Genomic DNA, 17807 nt, shown 5'->3' with positions numbered 1-17807 from the left:
GAAAATTTGTTGGTCAAAATAACCACAGGGGTGGCTAGAGAACTTCTGTTCTTTACTTTTTTTGAGAACTCAATACTTTTTGAGTTATGCGTAGTTGAAAATTGGCCATTTTCATCGAAAAATAACACCTTTTCGGACGGTTTTTGCGAATATGTACCTTAAAAACTATGCATATAACTAAATAAACTACATATATAAAACATTTTTTAGCTTATAAAAAAGCAAAGAGATTCGTTTCTTCGTAAATATTTTATTTATAATACAAAAAGAGATATGGTACGTAAAAAGAATTTGTTTTTTGGTGCATGCTCAAATCGGTGTATTCAACTTGAAATAACAGAGGAACGGTGGATGTACATACATTATATTATAATGCTACCAATACCTTTTGTAGTTCTTTAAAAAGGTCTTTAAAAAGAGCACCGTTAAATGTCGATTACATTCAAACTAAGCGAGATATTGTGCAAAAAAGTCATGACTAATGTATTTTAAGGAAAAATGGACTGACCTGTCGAAAAGTATATTGAACCCCTCATCCACCAGAATTTAAATGCATCGTTTTTCTTCTACAATACCTATTATTATAGTGTTATTTCTATGTTTAAAAAGTTGGACGGGTTTAAAATGAAAGGTTTTTGAAAAAAAAAATAAGATCAAATCATAGAGCGCATTTTTAAATTGTCCTTCACATTACATTTTGAACATTTGTACTAATGGTAGTGGCATTTTCTGGCCGCTGATCACAGTTTAAAGAAGAAGAATAAGCAAAAAGAAGATATTAGGCTTCTTGACACGTGACGTGCGCACATTACTGTTTTTTTTTCTGTGCGCGGCTGATCACACGCGTGTTCGAAATAATTTTATGAAAATTGTTAAAAAGCGTTTAAAATGCCAAAAAGGTCATCAAAGAGTGATTGTTTATCCCGAAAGCGGCGGAAATATGAAGAGTTGCAACAGAAATTGGTAAAGTTGAGAGAGGAAAGGGATGAAAAGGACTCAGGTATTTATATGATATTTTTTTTTTATTTTCTTATGGTAGTTTAATTAAATTTAGCGTGAATAAATAGAGCTATATTTATTAATTATTTACAAAGTGACAATTTTAATCAAATTCAAACATGGAGTCTTTTATTTTGTTGTTATCAATATATTCTTCTGTTGCCATAGTACCTACCTGTTTTTTCGCCATCTTCCTGTTCGAATATAAAACAGGCACTATGTTGCCGGACTGCACTGGTTTTCCTATTAATGTTTATTTCGTAGAAAATGGGTTAACATACATGACATGCAAAAACGTCACATTTTGCAAAGAAAAATTATATTGTTTTTCTCAATAAGGGTGCCTTAAGGTAGCCCAAAGTAATACAGACTAAATAATTAAGGATATAACAATAAATCAGAGGGTACTTTTAAGTTGCCCATAAAATTTTTATGATTATTTGACCTGCTTCTATTATTTCTCAGAGGCACTTTATAGTAGCCCAGAAGTATAGAATGGAATATATTTTTATTTAACTAATTTTACACATTTTACTTCGAATCTACATCACAAGAATAGCAAGTTACTTACACAAAATTTGTGTTTGGCTTGTCTTCAAACAATAATACTATGGGAGCGAGTATTTTTTAATAGCCCAGAAAATCTTTATGATTTATTTGAGATGCTCCTATTTCTCAGAGGTATTTTATAATAGCCCAGAAATTTAAAATAGAATACATAATATTTATTTAAATATTTTTTTTGATTTCACTTTTCAAGCGTAGCAAGTTTACTTACACTAAATTTTTGTTTGGTTTTGTCAAAATATTAAAAATAATATTACAGAAACCATTGTGGAGGTGCATAGCCCGTCAGTTTCACTAAATAATACAGAAAATGAGATCCAATGCAATTTGAGCATAATTGAAGATTTTGCAACAACCAGCTACCAGCAACCTGCTACAGCCAGCAGTACTTATTGAGGAGTCGCAACAGCAGACAGAAGATTTTTTCATTGGAGATGTACCTACACAAAAAGAATCTATTTCTCTAAATATGATTAACTTTGGGGAAGACCCATTAAAAACTAACCTTAGTGCTTCTGAAATGTTGCCAGATGTAGCAAAAAGGCTAAACTATTCTCTTTCCAAAGGCTTAGACAAAAGTATTGTGGGTAAACTTACAGAAAAATTCTTAGCTGCTACAAACTGCGAAAGACTTTGCCCACCTCAGTTGAATTCTGAGATTTTATCTGCCATAAAAGATAAAAATAAAATTAGGGAAGATAAATACTTGCAAACTATGCAAACAATTTTAGCTTCAAGTATTATGTCCCTTTATAAAGAGGTCGAATTAGGATTAAACGAAAAAAGGAATATCGAAACAATTGCCAATTCCATAAACTTCAATATAGAAGTATTTTATAAGATGTCCTTGCACAGAAGATTTTTGCTCAGTTCTTCATTAAATCTAAAATTTAAAAAATTATTAGACGAGCAACCTATAGATAAATATTTATTTGGGGAGAATTTGATTGAAATGTTGAAAGAAAGCAAAGATACAAGATCAGCACCTTTTCAAGTCAGCTCTATAATGATGCCCCAAAAAGCCACTTTTTATCCGAAGACCGCGCCACAACGCCAAGCTGTTTTTTCCACTCAACATCCAACAAGAGTTCTTCCAGAATCTAACAACTTCAATCAGCAGAGTTTAAACTTCAATCCAGCCTCGAACAGACGAAGATTTCGACAAAGCCAGTACCCAAATCATCCTCAACCAACATCGAGATACAAACAGTCGAGCAGACAACAGCACCAAAACCCAACCAGAACAACCAGGAGGTCATACTAAAGGTAAATAAAAAATCAGCAGGAAATGTGGCTAATTATTTTAAAAACCGGAAAAAGATTACCTCAGACAACAAAGTTTTAAGTTGGGTCCAAGGTTTTAATATTTTATTTAAAACAACACCGTCTCAAGAGAGAGCACCAAAAGTTTTTCATAGACCCAAATGAGTCGTATGATTTAGCTATAAAGCAATTACTTGATAAGGGAGCTATTTCTCCTCCTTCACATACAAGAGAGCAATTCCTTTCTTCATATTTTCTGGTGCCCAAAAAGAACGGAAGTCATAGATTTGTTTTAAATTTAAAACAGTTAAATTGCTTTATAGAAGCCCCACATTTTAAGTTCGAAGACTATAAGTCACTTCTCAAGCTCATTTTCAAGGGTTGTGTTATGGCAAAATTTACAAGATGCCTATTTTGCTATTCCTCTTCAAGAAAATTAAAAAAACAAATATTTAAAATTTGAGTACAAAAATATTCTATATCATTTCAACAGCTTACCATTTGGTTTGAATATCTCGCCTTTTATATTTACGAAAACCTTAAAACCAGCCTTAAACAATCTAAGAACAAGAGGCTTTACTTCTGTCATTTTTTTAGATGACACTTAACTTATTTGAAAATCATATTTAGAATTTAAAGAAAATATTGTTGAAACTTGTTCTATGTTTTCCCGCCTGGGATTTACTATAAATAAAGAAAAAAAGTATACTTTCACCCACACAAATTATAACTTTTCTTGGTTTTACGTTTGATTCTAATAAAATGATATATTTTGCACCTGCTGACAAAAAAGAAAAAATAATTAATATTATTCAGACCATCAAAAATAAAATTACATATATGATAAGATCATTTGCAGCTTTAATCGGTCAGTTGGTAGCAGTTTGTCCTTCAGTTAAATATGGAAAATTATACTTAAAAAATTTAGAAAAAGAAAAGTGGCTTGCTCTTTCTAAAACTAATAGTTTTAACAAAAAAATGACCATACCTAAATACTTGTAAAACGATTTCAATTAATGGTTAAATAACATACCAATTAGTGAACAAAATATAAAAGAATCTAATTATGTACTTGAAATATTTTGTGATGCATCTCTGTTAGCATGGGGAGCATGCTGTAATGATAATAAAACTCATGGTTTTTGGAATTATGAACAGCGAGAACTACATATAAATGTACTTGAGTTATTGGCAGCATATAATAACTTGAAATACTTTTCCAAGGGATATAGGAATTGTAATATTTTGCTAAGAATAGATAACACAACAGCTGTATCTTGTATTAACAAGATGGGGAGTGTGCAATACTCTAATCTTAACATCATTTGCAGAGAAATTTGGCAATACTGTGAAAATAAAAATAATAAACTGATATCAGGCAAAAAGATAATTTTAGGACCTGATAAAAATTTACTTTTGAACCCTTTTAGGCTTCCTTTTCCGGGACACCAACATCTTACCCTGACTATCGCATGTTTGTCAGGCAATATTTTTTAAGAAAAGGTATTCCTGAGCATTCCATCGCAATTATGATTGCATCTATTACAACAAAAGCACTAAATTTATATGATACAGTTTTCAAGAGATAGTGGAGGTATAGTATAGAAAAAATATGGACACTTTTGCTTATGAATTATCAAATATTATTAATTTTATTAAATATATCGTAGATCAGGATTATACATATAGCTCTATAAACATTCAATAGATATAACAGAAAATCATAAAAACATGTTTAAAAATTTTTACAAAGGTATATAATCTCAAACCTTCATTGCCCAAATATCAATTTACTTGGGACCTTCAACCAGTATTATTTTATTTAGAAACATTATTTCCTCTCACAGGTCTTTCCTTGAAAGAACTTACTTACAAACTTGTAATGTTGATTGCTCTGACTACAGCTCACAGGTTGCAAACCCTATCCCTAATAAAAATTCAAAATATTTTCATGGATCAAGATAAAATTGCGATTTTGATACCAGATAGGATAAAGACTTCTACGAAAAATAAAAATCAACCTATTTTAAGATTTCTCTATTTTAAAGAAAAACCACAGTTGTGTGTAGCATCGACTTTATGTCACTATTTAGAGATTTCTAAAAACATTCGTCCTCAATCAGAGGACAAGTTGTTTATAACAATAAAAAAACCATATAAAGCAGCATCTACGCAGATTTTGAGTAGATGGCTAAAAGATGTTTTAAAATTATGTAACATAGACACCAATATTTTTAAAGGGTATAGTGTTAGACAAGCATCTACGTCAGCAGGGGCTAGGGCTGGATTAAATATAGAAACTATTAGAGAGACGGCGGGATGGACAGAAAGTTCTCAAGTATTTAATATTTTTTATAATAAACTTCTACCAAAAGATTACGGACTCTTTGCAAAAACTATATTGTCTGTTTAGTCCATGTATGCTTCTGCGTTTGTTTGTTGTTTGTTATAAGTTTGTAATTATCTGCTTATGTTATTATTATTACATAAGAACATTAATTTTCTTATTTTACAAACATTACTCTTAATTGTTCTAATATATTCTCTCTTTTTTTGTAAAGTTCCTAATAAAAAAAAATGTAAAGTATCGATTTTTGGATTGCAATGTAGTTTTGTGTAATTATCGCACAATATTGCTTAATATTTCAACAGCCTACCATTAGTACAAATGTTCGAAATGTAATTTGAATGACAATTAATTGATTGGTTGACTTACCTGTCAAGGAAGGACAATCATAATTGTCCTATCTTACATTTCGAACATTTGTACGCTCCCTCCCTTTGATTCTTTCAAACCCACCCGTTTTTGTGCGATCAAAATAAAAAAAAACAGTGATGTGCGCACGTCACGTGTCAAGAAGCCTAATATCTTCTTTTTTCTTATTCTTCTTCTTTAAACTGTGATCAGCGGCCAGAAAATGCCACTACCATTAGTACAAATGTTCGAAATGTAAGATAGGACAATTATGATTGTCCTTCCTTAACAGGTAAGTCAACCAATCAATTAATTATCTTAAAAATCTTCCTTTTTTCCATGTAATTCGAAAATGATAAAAGATACAAAAAAAGATACCATACAAAAATGTATGGTTTCTTTAGATAATTTTTTTTTCTCATGACTGTAGCTCTTATGGTTTTCAAGTTACCTGGAGAAAAAGGAAGAGATTTAAGACACTTTAAAAATGCGCTCAATAAATTTATCCAATTTTTTTTCAAAAACCATTCATTTTAAACTCATCATTTTAGTATTTGAACATAGAAATAACACTATAATAAAAGCCATTGTAAAAGAAAATCGATGCATTTAAATTATGGTGGATGAGGGGTTAAATATATTTCTCATTTTTTCTTAAAATGCATTAGTATTCAATTTTTTGCAGCATATTTTACTTAGTTTGAATGTAATCGACATTCAACATTCCTAATTTTAAAGGTCTTTCCAACCACTACAAAAGGTATTGGTAGCATTATACACATAAAATCAACCGTTTCTCTGTTATTTCAGGTAGAATACACCGATTTGAGCATGCACCAAAAAAACCAACTTTTCTCACCTACCATATCTCTTTTTGTATTATAACTTGAAGATTTATGAATAAACGAATCTATTTGATTTTTTATAAGCTAAAAAAATGTTTTATATAGTGTTTTTAGTTAGATGCATAGTTTTTAAGGTATTCGCAAAAAACCGTTCGACAGTGCGTTATGTTTCAATGAAAATGGCCAACTTTCAACCACAAATAACTCAAAAAGTATTGAGTTTCCAAAAAAAATTATATAATAGTTTTTGCTTAGAATTAGGTTTTTTAACCACTTCCGTAGTTTTTTTAACCAAAAAATTTTCAACCCCCGAGAAGGGGTGGGAACCGCCCCCATGATAAAAGCGCCATATTATATAGGAGAAACTTTGAATTGGGAGATAAGTAGAGGCTACTCCCAAATTTTTATTAAAATCCATGCAGTAGGATAGAATTCGGAGGTAATATCCTGTTCTTACTCTTGCGCATTGACTATCAATAGAATAGGATGAAATGAAATGCAAATAAATATTGTTTCTCATGTTAATTTTTTATAGTTTAGGTTAGGTTCTATTCCTTCACATTTTTAGTACTTATTAAAATATCAATGAAAATATTAAATTTTAAGTTAATAAACATAGTGGGGATTAAGGGGTCGTTAGTACGAATCTCATCAGGGGTAGGAATTTTTTCATTTATTAAAAATTAACAAGTAAAATAATTTCTATCCTTGTGGGATCTGTACTGACTGAAGGGGCAGCAGACATTCTGATACAATTAGCGCCTCTTTGTAAAGACAATAAAGCCGACTTTTCAAATAGACCAGGGCGCATCGGTAAAAATATTAGTACAATTGGACGTTGAGAGGTGACTTAATTTTTTTTGCAGAAATTGCTTGAAAATAAATCAAATAATAATATTTGAGTTATCTTCCCTCTCAAAAAGGTCCGGAACATTGTTTAAATAATCAAAATGTCAAAAAATTAAGGAAAAATTCGATTTTTTTCTTCGTTTTTTGATTATAACTTTATAACTGTTCATTTCCGAGAAAAGTTGTGCTGACATAAAAGTTTCGTAATTAAATTTCCTACAATATAGAATTGGTTGAAAATTTAAAAAATAGTCACCCTTGTTGCAAAATAGCAATAATTGCGAAAAAACCATACAAAAACAAGTTTTCGCATTTTACGTTTTTCAACCATTTATGCTACACTTACGACCCTCATATTTCACCCAGAAAAACTTTATGATACAGTAAAATAATACTGTAAATTTCATTAAGATCGGTTTAGTAGATTTTGCAAAATGAATTTTGCAATCCAGCTTTCGTAAAAAAATTCATTTTTTCAAAATGATACAGGACTGAAAATAAAGCAGATAGCAAGTTGTAATTTTATTTGCTTATAGAATTCAACTGTACCTTTCATTTGCAATTTTGCAAAATTAAAATCGATTATCACCACGGCGTCAGGAATTTTTTTAAATAAACATTAATTATTGGTGCTACGCGCAGGACAGTGGATAGTTTGCTCTGATTGGGCATTCCAATGACCTTTGATAATGATTGATACATTTTAGTTTTTATTAATTTTCGATATAAATAAATAAATTTGTTTATTGCAAAATAAAAACACATACTCTATCCTTCGAAATAACACTTTTATTAGCAAAAACTTTCTTTGTTCATATATTTTAACTTAAAAAATAAAAGTTTATTATTTTTAAACATATGTAATTGTTTAAACAATATTTCACAAACAATAATAAAATTAGTTTGATTTTTGTGGAATTAAAATATTAAAATACAGCAATATATAAAGTAAGAAAATAATATACTAGATAAACATTGGATGAAATTTTGGTGGAAATCCACTTGTGTGAATCGAACACCGCTGTCCTGCGCATAGCACCAAAAATTATTGTTTATTTAAAAAATTTCCTGACACCGTGGTAATTAATCGATTTTAATTTTGCAAATTGCAAATGAAAGGTACAGTATACTTCTATAAGCAAAAAAAATTTCAACTTGCTATCTGCTTTATTTTCAGTCCTGTAACATTTTGAAAAAATGAATTTTTTTTGCGAAAGCTGGATTGCAAAATTTATTTTGCAAAATCTATTGAACCGATCTTAATGAAATTTACAGTATTGTTTTAGTGTATCATAAAGTTTTTCTGGGTGAAATATTAAGGTCCAAAGTGTAGCATAAATGGTTGAAAAACGTAAAATGCAAATGTACTTGTTTTTGTATGGTTTTTTCGCAATTATTGCTATTTTGCAACTAGGGTGACTATTTTTTAAATTTTTAACCAATTCTATATTGTAGGAAATTTAATTATGCAACTTTTATTTCAGTACAATTTTTCTCGAAAATGAATATTTTTAAAGTTATAATCAAAAAACCAAGAAAAAAATCGAATTTTTTCTTAATTTTTTGACATTTTGATTATTTAAACAATGTTCCGGACCTTTTTGAGAGGGAGGATAACTCAAATATTATTATTTAATTTATTTTCAAGCAATTTCTGCAAAAAAATTTGAGTCACCTCTCAACGTCCATCTCAAAACAGATGCGTCCTGGACTAAAAGTAATATTTACTCAACACACACACTACACTAGGTATCTGATTGCAAAATCAACTGTACCTACCACGCCAATGGCCATTAGTTACGGAAGCATTAAGCTAAATAAAAAAATAAATTCTGGGGTTCCCATAGTGTGATTTATTATCTAATATTAGTATTTTATATAAATTCTGTGGGATTCCCAAACAGACTTTTAACTGTTAGCGTAAATGTGCTGTGATTGTACATTTTTTGTGGGATGTATTTCCTCTGATTCAACATAACGAAACATAAAATAGTAGGTAATGTTGTTATAGTGCTTATTTATAATGCAATTATAATTTTTTGTAAAGTTTTTTAATCATTATTTTTATAATTATAAGTATTTAAATAAATTAAGGGTCAAATTTAATTTATTCAAGTCTTAAATGAAATCAACTATTTTCGATGGGAAATAAGCCACAATTTTACCAAAAAAATAATTTTATTAACATTTCTTAAATGAAAGCTTTTACTTTCAACTTTGCAAAGAAAAGTCGTAAAAATCTTCATAAAACATGAATTAGATATCGCAGTTGTTAAAAAAGCCAATTGTGTGCAAAAGTGAGAAGTGACCCATTTTTATAATTTAAACAATGATCCCTCCCTATATGAAGCATATAGGTACATTCTTAAAAATATCTTTTGTTTTCACATAATCTTGATATAAAATTAATGTGTTCCAACCATAGATATATAATACTCTAGATTGCGCCTTACGATCTTAAAATGGGTGACGGTTGCGACAGAGATAAATGAGCCTATTTGGTCGGTAGTCTCTTTCTAATTCAAGGGGAGTATCGACGACGTCACTATCCTACTCTGTCGTCGAGTATTTTAGATGGTTTGACAGTTCGAGCGGATGGCGACAAGAACTGGTCGTTTGTCTTCGGACGTGGATAATCCTGGTTCGAATCCCGTACCAATCTTTACTTTTTTTATTTTTTATTTAATCAATATTGCGTTTATTAGATATTATTACATCTCTAAAGTAAATCTATCCAAAGAAATATATAACAAATAAGAAAAACTGTATAGGTCGCTATAGATTTTTAAAAATATAAAAGCCAATGTTATTTTTTTAATAAGTTAATTGTAGAATAGTTAAAAGTAATTGTTAAAAATATTCGTAAAAAATTACCAATAATTAATATCAACATAATGTACCATCGATTTATTAATTGAATCGGTCATTTCAAAACCAACATGAGTCACATATTCCTAATTTTACAGAAGAGCAAAGAAAACTAACTATTAATAGTCGAAAGATGGATGAAATGGATGACATCAAAATTCAGAGTTATATTGTAGTTTTGTTGCTAATGTTTTTACTGGACTGGTGTCGTTTTTGCACACAACGTTTATCTTAAAGGAGTCTATTCCTCTCAAAAAGTTAGTTTCTGAAAATTGTGGACTTTGCTGTTTTTGAAATGACCGATTCAATTATAAGTAATTAGACATTATTTTTATTTATGAAACTATTGTTACATTTTTTTAAAAAAGTAGAAGCAAAACAAACATTCACATCATTCGAATAAGGACGAATTTATATTAATAACGAATGACTTTTATTTTACTATGCAGTTCACAAATTATGTATTCCAATATTAACTTACTATACATACATTTATTATCTGCTAGATTTACTTAGGTCCATTTTTCAGATGTAAAAATATCTAATAAACGCAATATTGATTAAATAAAAATAAAAAAAGTAAAGTTGGTATGGGATTCGAACCACGATTACCCACGTCCGAAGACCAAAGACCATTTCCCATCACCACCCGCTCCAACTGTCAACACATATTACTCGATAAAGTGGGATATTCACGTCGTCGATATTCCCCTTAAATTAAAAAGAGACTACCGACCAAATAGGCTCATTTATCTCTGTCGCAACCGTTACCCATTTTAAGATCGCAGGGCGCAATCTAGAGTATTATATATCTATGGTTCCAACCTGTAAGGAATTACAATTTGATTTACGTGTAGCGTAGTTTTATTTGATTAGACTAGTCGTGGTAAAAGAAAAAAAATTTGTCTTTTTACCATGAGGCTAGATAATATACGGAACAGAAACGTGAGGCTTTATAGCAAAATTTAACCACAACCACAGGTTCAAGGTTACCCAACGAAATATGGAAAAAATTAACAATTAAATGGGTATCAGATAAAAAATAGATAGATTGAAAAAAAGATAGATTGGGATAAAAACGAAAAATAAAAGCCACTAGCTTTAGTACAAGTACATATATATAGTATGTGAGTTATCCGCCCATGGTTATTCGCATTTCGGTGTAATGCTTAGTATTTCAATGAGATAATTAAGACCAGTGGAAGAAACTATTTTTGTAATATTTAATTTGTAACTCACCTATCAATAATAGAACGAGAACTTTTCCAAGAAGCTTCATAATTTTGGATAGTCTAATTCACTGAGTCAAAACTCAAAATTATGACTGAGCCGGAGCGAAACCTATGATCTACGATCTTACGAATACAAATACAAAATACAACAACTATTACTACTTAAAATAATAATTATTACTTCTTCGTTCCGCCTACTACTAAGAACGGAACGCTAAGCCACACAGCCACAGTCACAGGCACAGGTCGCAGTCACAGTTCAATTAAAATTTAAAACAATGTTGTAAGGTCAAAAAACTAAAAATCACCAGACAATCGCTTCAAAAGTTGCCAGATTTTGCTAAAAATCACCAGATTGTTATGAGTGTGCGCAGTAACGAAAAATGTGTTACTGCGCATAATTATACGTTATTGCACATGCGCATACGCCTAACCATTCCAGAACGGTAATGTGAAGGGTTGGAACAAACCTAATGAAACAATTAGAATAAAAATTTTGTTACTTATAAATAGCAATAACGCCCGGTTTCATAATCACCTTAAAGTGAACATTAACTAAAGTTCACTTTAACGTTGACATTTACCCATATGAATTGCATTGATAAAGGTACCAACTTAAAATTTAAAGTCCACTTTAACTAATTATGAAACCGAGCGTAAGTTGTTTGCATAAGAAAAATTAAAAAGTTCGTTGAAATGAAAATTTTTTTTGGAAAAAATAAAACGATTTTGTTTGTAAAATATAATGTAAAATGTAGGTGTTCATTTTTATGAAAGGTACTGAAAATCTCGACAATGTAGATTATTTAAAACTTAACTTTTATTAACCTGGCCTGACAGACCACCGTTGTTTCAAAAAATCTTTTTGTTGAAACACCTAGTAATTTTTGCTAAGGCTACTGAAATAATAGTTAGTAAAAGTAAATATACCTATACTTTCCTTTGAAATTTTTAGATGATCATCAAACCAACACAAAACGTGACAAAACTACAGATATGAATAACAGTAATCACTCTACAGCCGACACAAGAGAGATAAAACTGATAAATTGAAAATTGATATTAACTGAACTGGTTTGTTTATAAAACCAAGACATAAAGTATTAGAACTGCATGAACACGTGCAAGAATAGCGTAAACTTCGGGAAATCCCCGGTTGAACACCACCACAGAGGCGGATCATTTTATATTACAAATTAGACTTTTGTATGATATGAATATTAGTCAATTCTTAACGAATAACAAACTATTAACAAAAATATTAAATAATATAATCGTACTTCTTAAATTTTAAAATAAATTTATAATATGTAGATAAGTTCAAAAAATCACCAGATATTAAGCTTTTTAAAAAAGTTTTCACCATATCACCAAATGGGTTACAAAATCACCAAATCTGGTGAATTTTCACCAGACCTGGCAACCTTGATTTAAAATTAAAAAAGGATCATATATTTTTATTTTATATTTTGCTAAGCCAACAGCCAACCAAAGTTTTCCCCGATTCAGAGCGTGTAGTTATTCAGTGTTGCCAGGTTAAAAATGACATAAGTGGTATTAGATTTGTCATAAAAAAGCTTTAGATTAAAAATAAAACCATAGACATACAATTTTTAACATTATTGTTTTCACCTAATTTTGAAAAAATGTGAAAACTGAATTATCCGCGTCCGTCTGTCAGTCCGTCTTTCTGTCTGCCTGTGAACACAATTCCTCCGTCATTATACTAGGTAGAATGACAAATAAGGTGTCAAATGAAAGTTTATAGTCCAAGGATGGTACTAAAGGTGAGAAATTTGACCTAGGCTGTCTGTCCGTCTATCCGTCCGACCGCGACATAACTCCTCCGTCATTATACCAGGTAGAATGGCAAATAAGGTGTCAAATGAAAGCTTATAATCCAAGGATGGTACTGAAGGTGAGAGAATTTACCTAGGCTGTCTGTCCCTCTGTCCGTCCGACCGCGAATATAACTCCTCCGTCATTTCACTAGGTAGAATGACAAATGAGGTGTCAAATGAAAGCTTATAATTGAAGAATGATACTAAAGGTGAGAAATTTGACCTAGGCTGTCTGTCCGTCTGTCCGTACGACCGCGACATAACTCCTCCGTCATTATACCAGGTAGAATGGCAAACAAGGTGTCAAATGAAAGCTTATAATCCAAGGATGGTACTGAAGGTGAGAAAATTGACCTAGGCTGTCTGTCCGTCTGTCCGTCCGACCGCGAATATAACTCCTCCGTCATTATACCAGGTAGAATGACAAATGAGGTGTCAAATGAAAGCTTATAATCGAAGAATGGTACTAAAGGTGAGAAATTTGACCTAGGCTGTCTGTCCGTCTGTCCGTCCGACCGCGAATATAACTCCTCCGTCACTATACCAGGTAGAATGACAAATGAGGTGTCGAATGAAACCTTATAACCCAAAGATTTTATTAAAGATGAGAAATTTAACATCGCACTTCCGGTTTTAGAGTTGCAACCGTAAGTACTGTTTTAAAGTCACCGAAATAGTATAAACCAGCGGTTCTCAATCATACCTTTGGTGTCATGTACCACCAAATACTGTTTATTATTTTTGGTACCACCTAACTGAAATACATATCTAACTAGGTGATCTAATTAACTATAATAGTGGTGCTGATTTTGGCTGTTATTGCGTTTTGTGTACCACCTCAAAAAATGAAATGTACCACCAGTGGTACATGTACCACAGATTGAGAACCGCTGGAAACTATATACCCATCATTCGACGTGCCTTAGCAAGATGAGAGCAAATGTAAAATTTTGGTTTTTATATCATTTGCAGTTAAAAAGTTCTAACCAGAAGTGCCATTTTAGTCGCAGAAATAGTACATGTAACACATCAATCAAAGCGTATTGAAAAGTTGAGTTTGAATCTTTAGTTCCGATTTTGAAGTCATTTTCACACATGTATTTTGTCTGACAGAACTTCCAATTGATTTGTTACCCTTTCATTAAACTCTCATGCAAAAATCAGACTGCTATTTATCATCTGTCATAATTCCTGTAATTTGACATATTCTACTTGTTCCACTCATTATAATTCCCATTTGGTGATGAATAGCAGCCTGATTTTTGCATGAGAGTTTAATGAAAGGGTAACAAATTAATTGGAAGTTCTGTAGGACAAAATACTTGTGACGTTTTCGTGGTCTGACCGTTCCAAATTTTTAACCTGTTCCACAATTAAAACTTCCCCTGTTCCAGTGTTAATATATATCAAAGTTTGTCCGACTAGACACCCTTAAGCTATTAACAAATTTTCAGCTGGCTATTAATCAACTGTTTTTTCAAACGCGGGATCCAGACCTATTTGGTTTTTACCTTCGTTGTCAGCGTACATAGATTACATAGAATTGCAAAATTCTTTATTTAAGATGTGTGATTCTTTTATACATAGTTGGTTTTAGTTTTTTATTTTCTTCGTTTACTGCTGCAGTTTGGTTGGTTCAGAGAAATTTGTAGTGGTCTGTTTGTTCAAGTTTTTTTTTGGTTATGCTTGATTTATTTCATTTCGTTATTGGAACAATCTTATGGATATTTTATTGTTGCCATCATATCAACTTTTTATCACTGCTTGGAATGTCACGTCGTTTACTTTGATCATTAGAATAGGAATTGCTTTTATTATGGGCTATGGTTTGTAGTCTTCAACGTCATCCTATTTGATCATGAAAATGTTTGGACATAATTCTGAGTTTATCTTGGACTTCAGGTTTTATAATATTATTAGCTTTCGTTATTAGCTGTGAGGATGTTTAATACCAATTTCTTTGGCTAAATTGATTTGTAACTAGGATTGATTCGTACCAGTGTTGTGTTCCGTTTGATTTTGAAATGAAACGTTGATACTTTATCTTGTTCGTTTTTGTTTATTATCAACCTAGGGTAGGTGTGATATGGTTTTTCGTGAAGTGATATTTGGTCTACAGATAAATGCTTTTGTTGTTAAATGATAAAAATTTTTGTATAATGTAGATATAGTCTGTTCGCTAAACTCAGACACAACTGGCTAGTGATTTTATTAGGTAATTTTTTGTTTTTGGCCAATTTTGCTAAAATTGGCAAAATTACTAAGTATTTAGTAATTATTAACTATTTAGTAATTATTATTTTGCCAATTTTACCAAATTGGCAAAATTACTTACTAAAATCACTAGCCAATTGTGTCTGAGTTTAGCGAACCGACTATATTTCTTGTATAGTGTTGAGCTTCCTTTAAAAAAAATATTAAGGTCTCTCTTGTTTTGTTTTGCGGTTTCACTCCGCCAAGTGAAATATATTTTGAGTGTCGGCTACAATGCACTGTGGGTTCGATGCGTTGGAAATGGATATCTAAACTTTGGTTTTTCTTTGATAAATCCGAATCCTTTCGCTTTAAGTCTTAAGTGTTATTCTAGTATGGAATTTTGAGGTACCTATATCGGTTGAGTTTTAAGTCATTGCCGTTGTTGTCGGACTTACGAAACTCATGTTTTGGAATGTATCGTTTGAGTTATAAGTCATTGCCATTATTGTTGTCGGACTTATGAAGCTCATGTTTTGGAGTGTATCGTTTGAGTTATGTCATTGCCATTACTGTTGTCGGACTTATGAAACTCATGTTTTGAAGTGTATCGTTTGAGTTCTAAGTCTTAAGTGTTATTGTAGTATGGAATTTTGAGGTACCTATATCGGTTGAGTTTTAAGTCATTGCCGTTGTTGTTGGACTTACGAAACTCATGTTTTGGAATGTATCGTTTGAGTTATAAGTCATTGCCATTGTTGTCGGACTTATGAAGCTCATGTTTTGGAGTGTATCGTTTGAGTTATTTCATTGCCATTACTGTTGTCGGACTTATGAAACTCATGTTTTGAAGTGTATCGTTTGAGTTCTAAGTCACTGCCATTGTTGTCGGACTTATGGAACTCATCCTTTGAGGTGTATCGTTTGAGTTTTAAGTCATTTGGCATTGTTGCCGGACTTACGAAACTCATAATGTGATATAAATTCCATTATTTATATTGCAAGCTATATTGCAGAATGTATATATTTTTTTGCAATAATTGCTTTTTAGGATGTTGTCCTAAAGCGTGCAAAAATATATTTTGAGTTGTGTTATCGTGGAATCGCTTTTTGAATTCCGTTCAACTCTTTGCGTGGAGGCGTGGAGGGTATGAGGTATTCAAGGTAATTTAATGGATTTCCTTTTTGAGTATATGGCTTGTTGTTTTACTTGCCGGACATCAAGTTCATTTCCGTGTATCGAAGTTCTATTTTTTTTCTCAATGGAAGATTTGTGTTCGACATAAGTTATTTTTAGCTTTAGTTCATTTTTATGTTTGTATTTTTTTTCTTCTTCCATTGGATCTCAGGTACTATTTGAAATGCAAATTATGCTACTCCACAATAGACAAGTATAGTTATAGGTATGTGGTATGTTGGTACTCTATTGGTTCATGCGCTGAGTGATATATTGAATAAATGAGTGAAAATTTGAGGACTTGACTGTATGAATATTTGAGAATTAAATGAATGTGGAAGCGACCGGCATATGTATGAACCGACAGATGATTGTTAGAATACGTGTTAGATTATTTGAGTGCTGAATTCAATCGGGGTACATGATATTTACTGTCTGTTATGGCTATGATTTAGTTATTTAGTTTTGGGTTAAATTATCGTTTATGTGGTGATTATCTATAGAGTTGATTTTAAATTTGCTGTACGTTATGCATATCAAAATGGACCTGTGCTTTACGCCTGCGTCGGTTTTTTTACTACTTTGATTCTACTGATAACTTAAGAGTCAAGTTGGGATATACAATCAGTACTTCTATAGTTCTCGTTTCTGATAGGCAGATCGAGTTTGTCAGGGTTTATATAAATATTTTTAGTTGATTAATGTACATTTGTTTTTTAGGTATTGATTTTTCTCGTGGTCTTCAAAAAAAAAATCATCTCGAGTTGGGTCTTGTTTTTTTATGATGTTCTATTAGTCCGAAGGGTATAATTAAACTCCTCTAATCCAAATGACATTGCTTTTGAAGGTTTCTATTTCATTGTGTTTTATTTTTTTGATATCTTGCTTTCTTTCATATATTTCATTTTCTTTCCAGTATGTAAAAAAATTCTAGACATGAATGTTAATCTTAGTTTGGATTTGTAGAAAAAAAAAAAGAAAAAATCCTTTTTTTGATTCTTTTTCTTTTTTTGTGGGGTTTTGGGGGAGTTGTTACATTTACAAAGACTCTATAAAAAATATCCGTTTCCACCTCTAGACATCGTTTAGCTTTTTTAAAGTGCGTCATTTTGAAAGACCGCTAATATCTAATTTGTCTTCATTTTGCAGTGGTGGCAAGCAGTCGTTTGTGAAAAGATCCATTGTACAAGGCAATAATTCACAAGGAAGAAATTCCTGTAGCTGGCTGCATACCTACCATTAATTACAAGTAAAATTTAATAAAAAATTTTTGCTCTG

At 31.2% G+C, this 17807-nt stretch overlaps 1 protein-coding gene across 1 annotated transcript in view; it reads right to left on the bottom strand.

The window, feature by feature from the left end:
* Positions 1 to 11588, bottom strand: part of LOC114338491 (uncharacterized) — an 82821-nt gene extending 71233 nt beyond the window's left edge. The window contains exon 1 of the mRNA XM_028289089.2: positions 11326 to 11588. Coding sequence (XP_028144890.1) covers positions 11326 to 11365 — 40 coding nt within the window. The 5' untranslated portion in view covers positions 11366 to 11588. The remainder of the gene's footprint in view (positions 1 to 11325) is intronic.
* Positions 11589 to 17807: the final 6219 nt, after the last annotated feature.

The sequence above is a fragment of the Diabrotica virgifera genome, chromosome 4 (assembly GCF_917563875.1).
Source record: "Diabrotica virgifera virgifera chromosome 4, PGI_DIABVI_V3a".
Classification (NCBI taxonomy): domain Eukaryota; kingdom Metazoa; phylum Arthropoda; class Insecta; order Coleoptera; family Chrysomelidae; genus Diabrotica; species Diabrotica virgifera.
The sequence above is the reverse complement of the archived record's forward strand: the minus strand, read 5'-3'. Positions and strand labels throughout refer to the sequence as shown.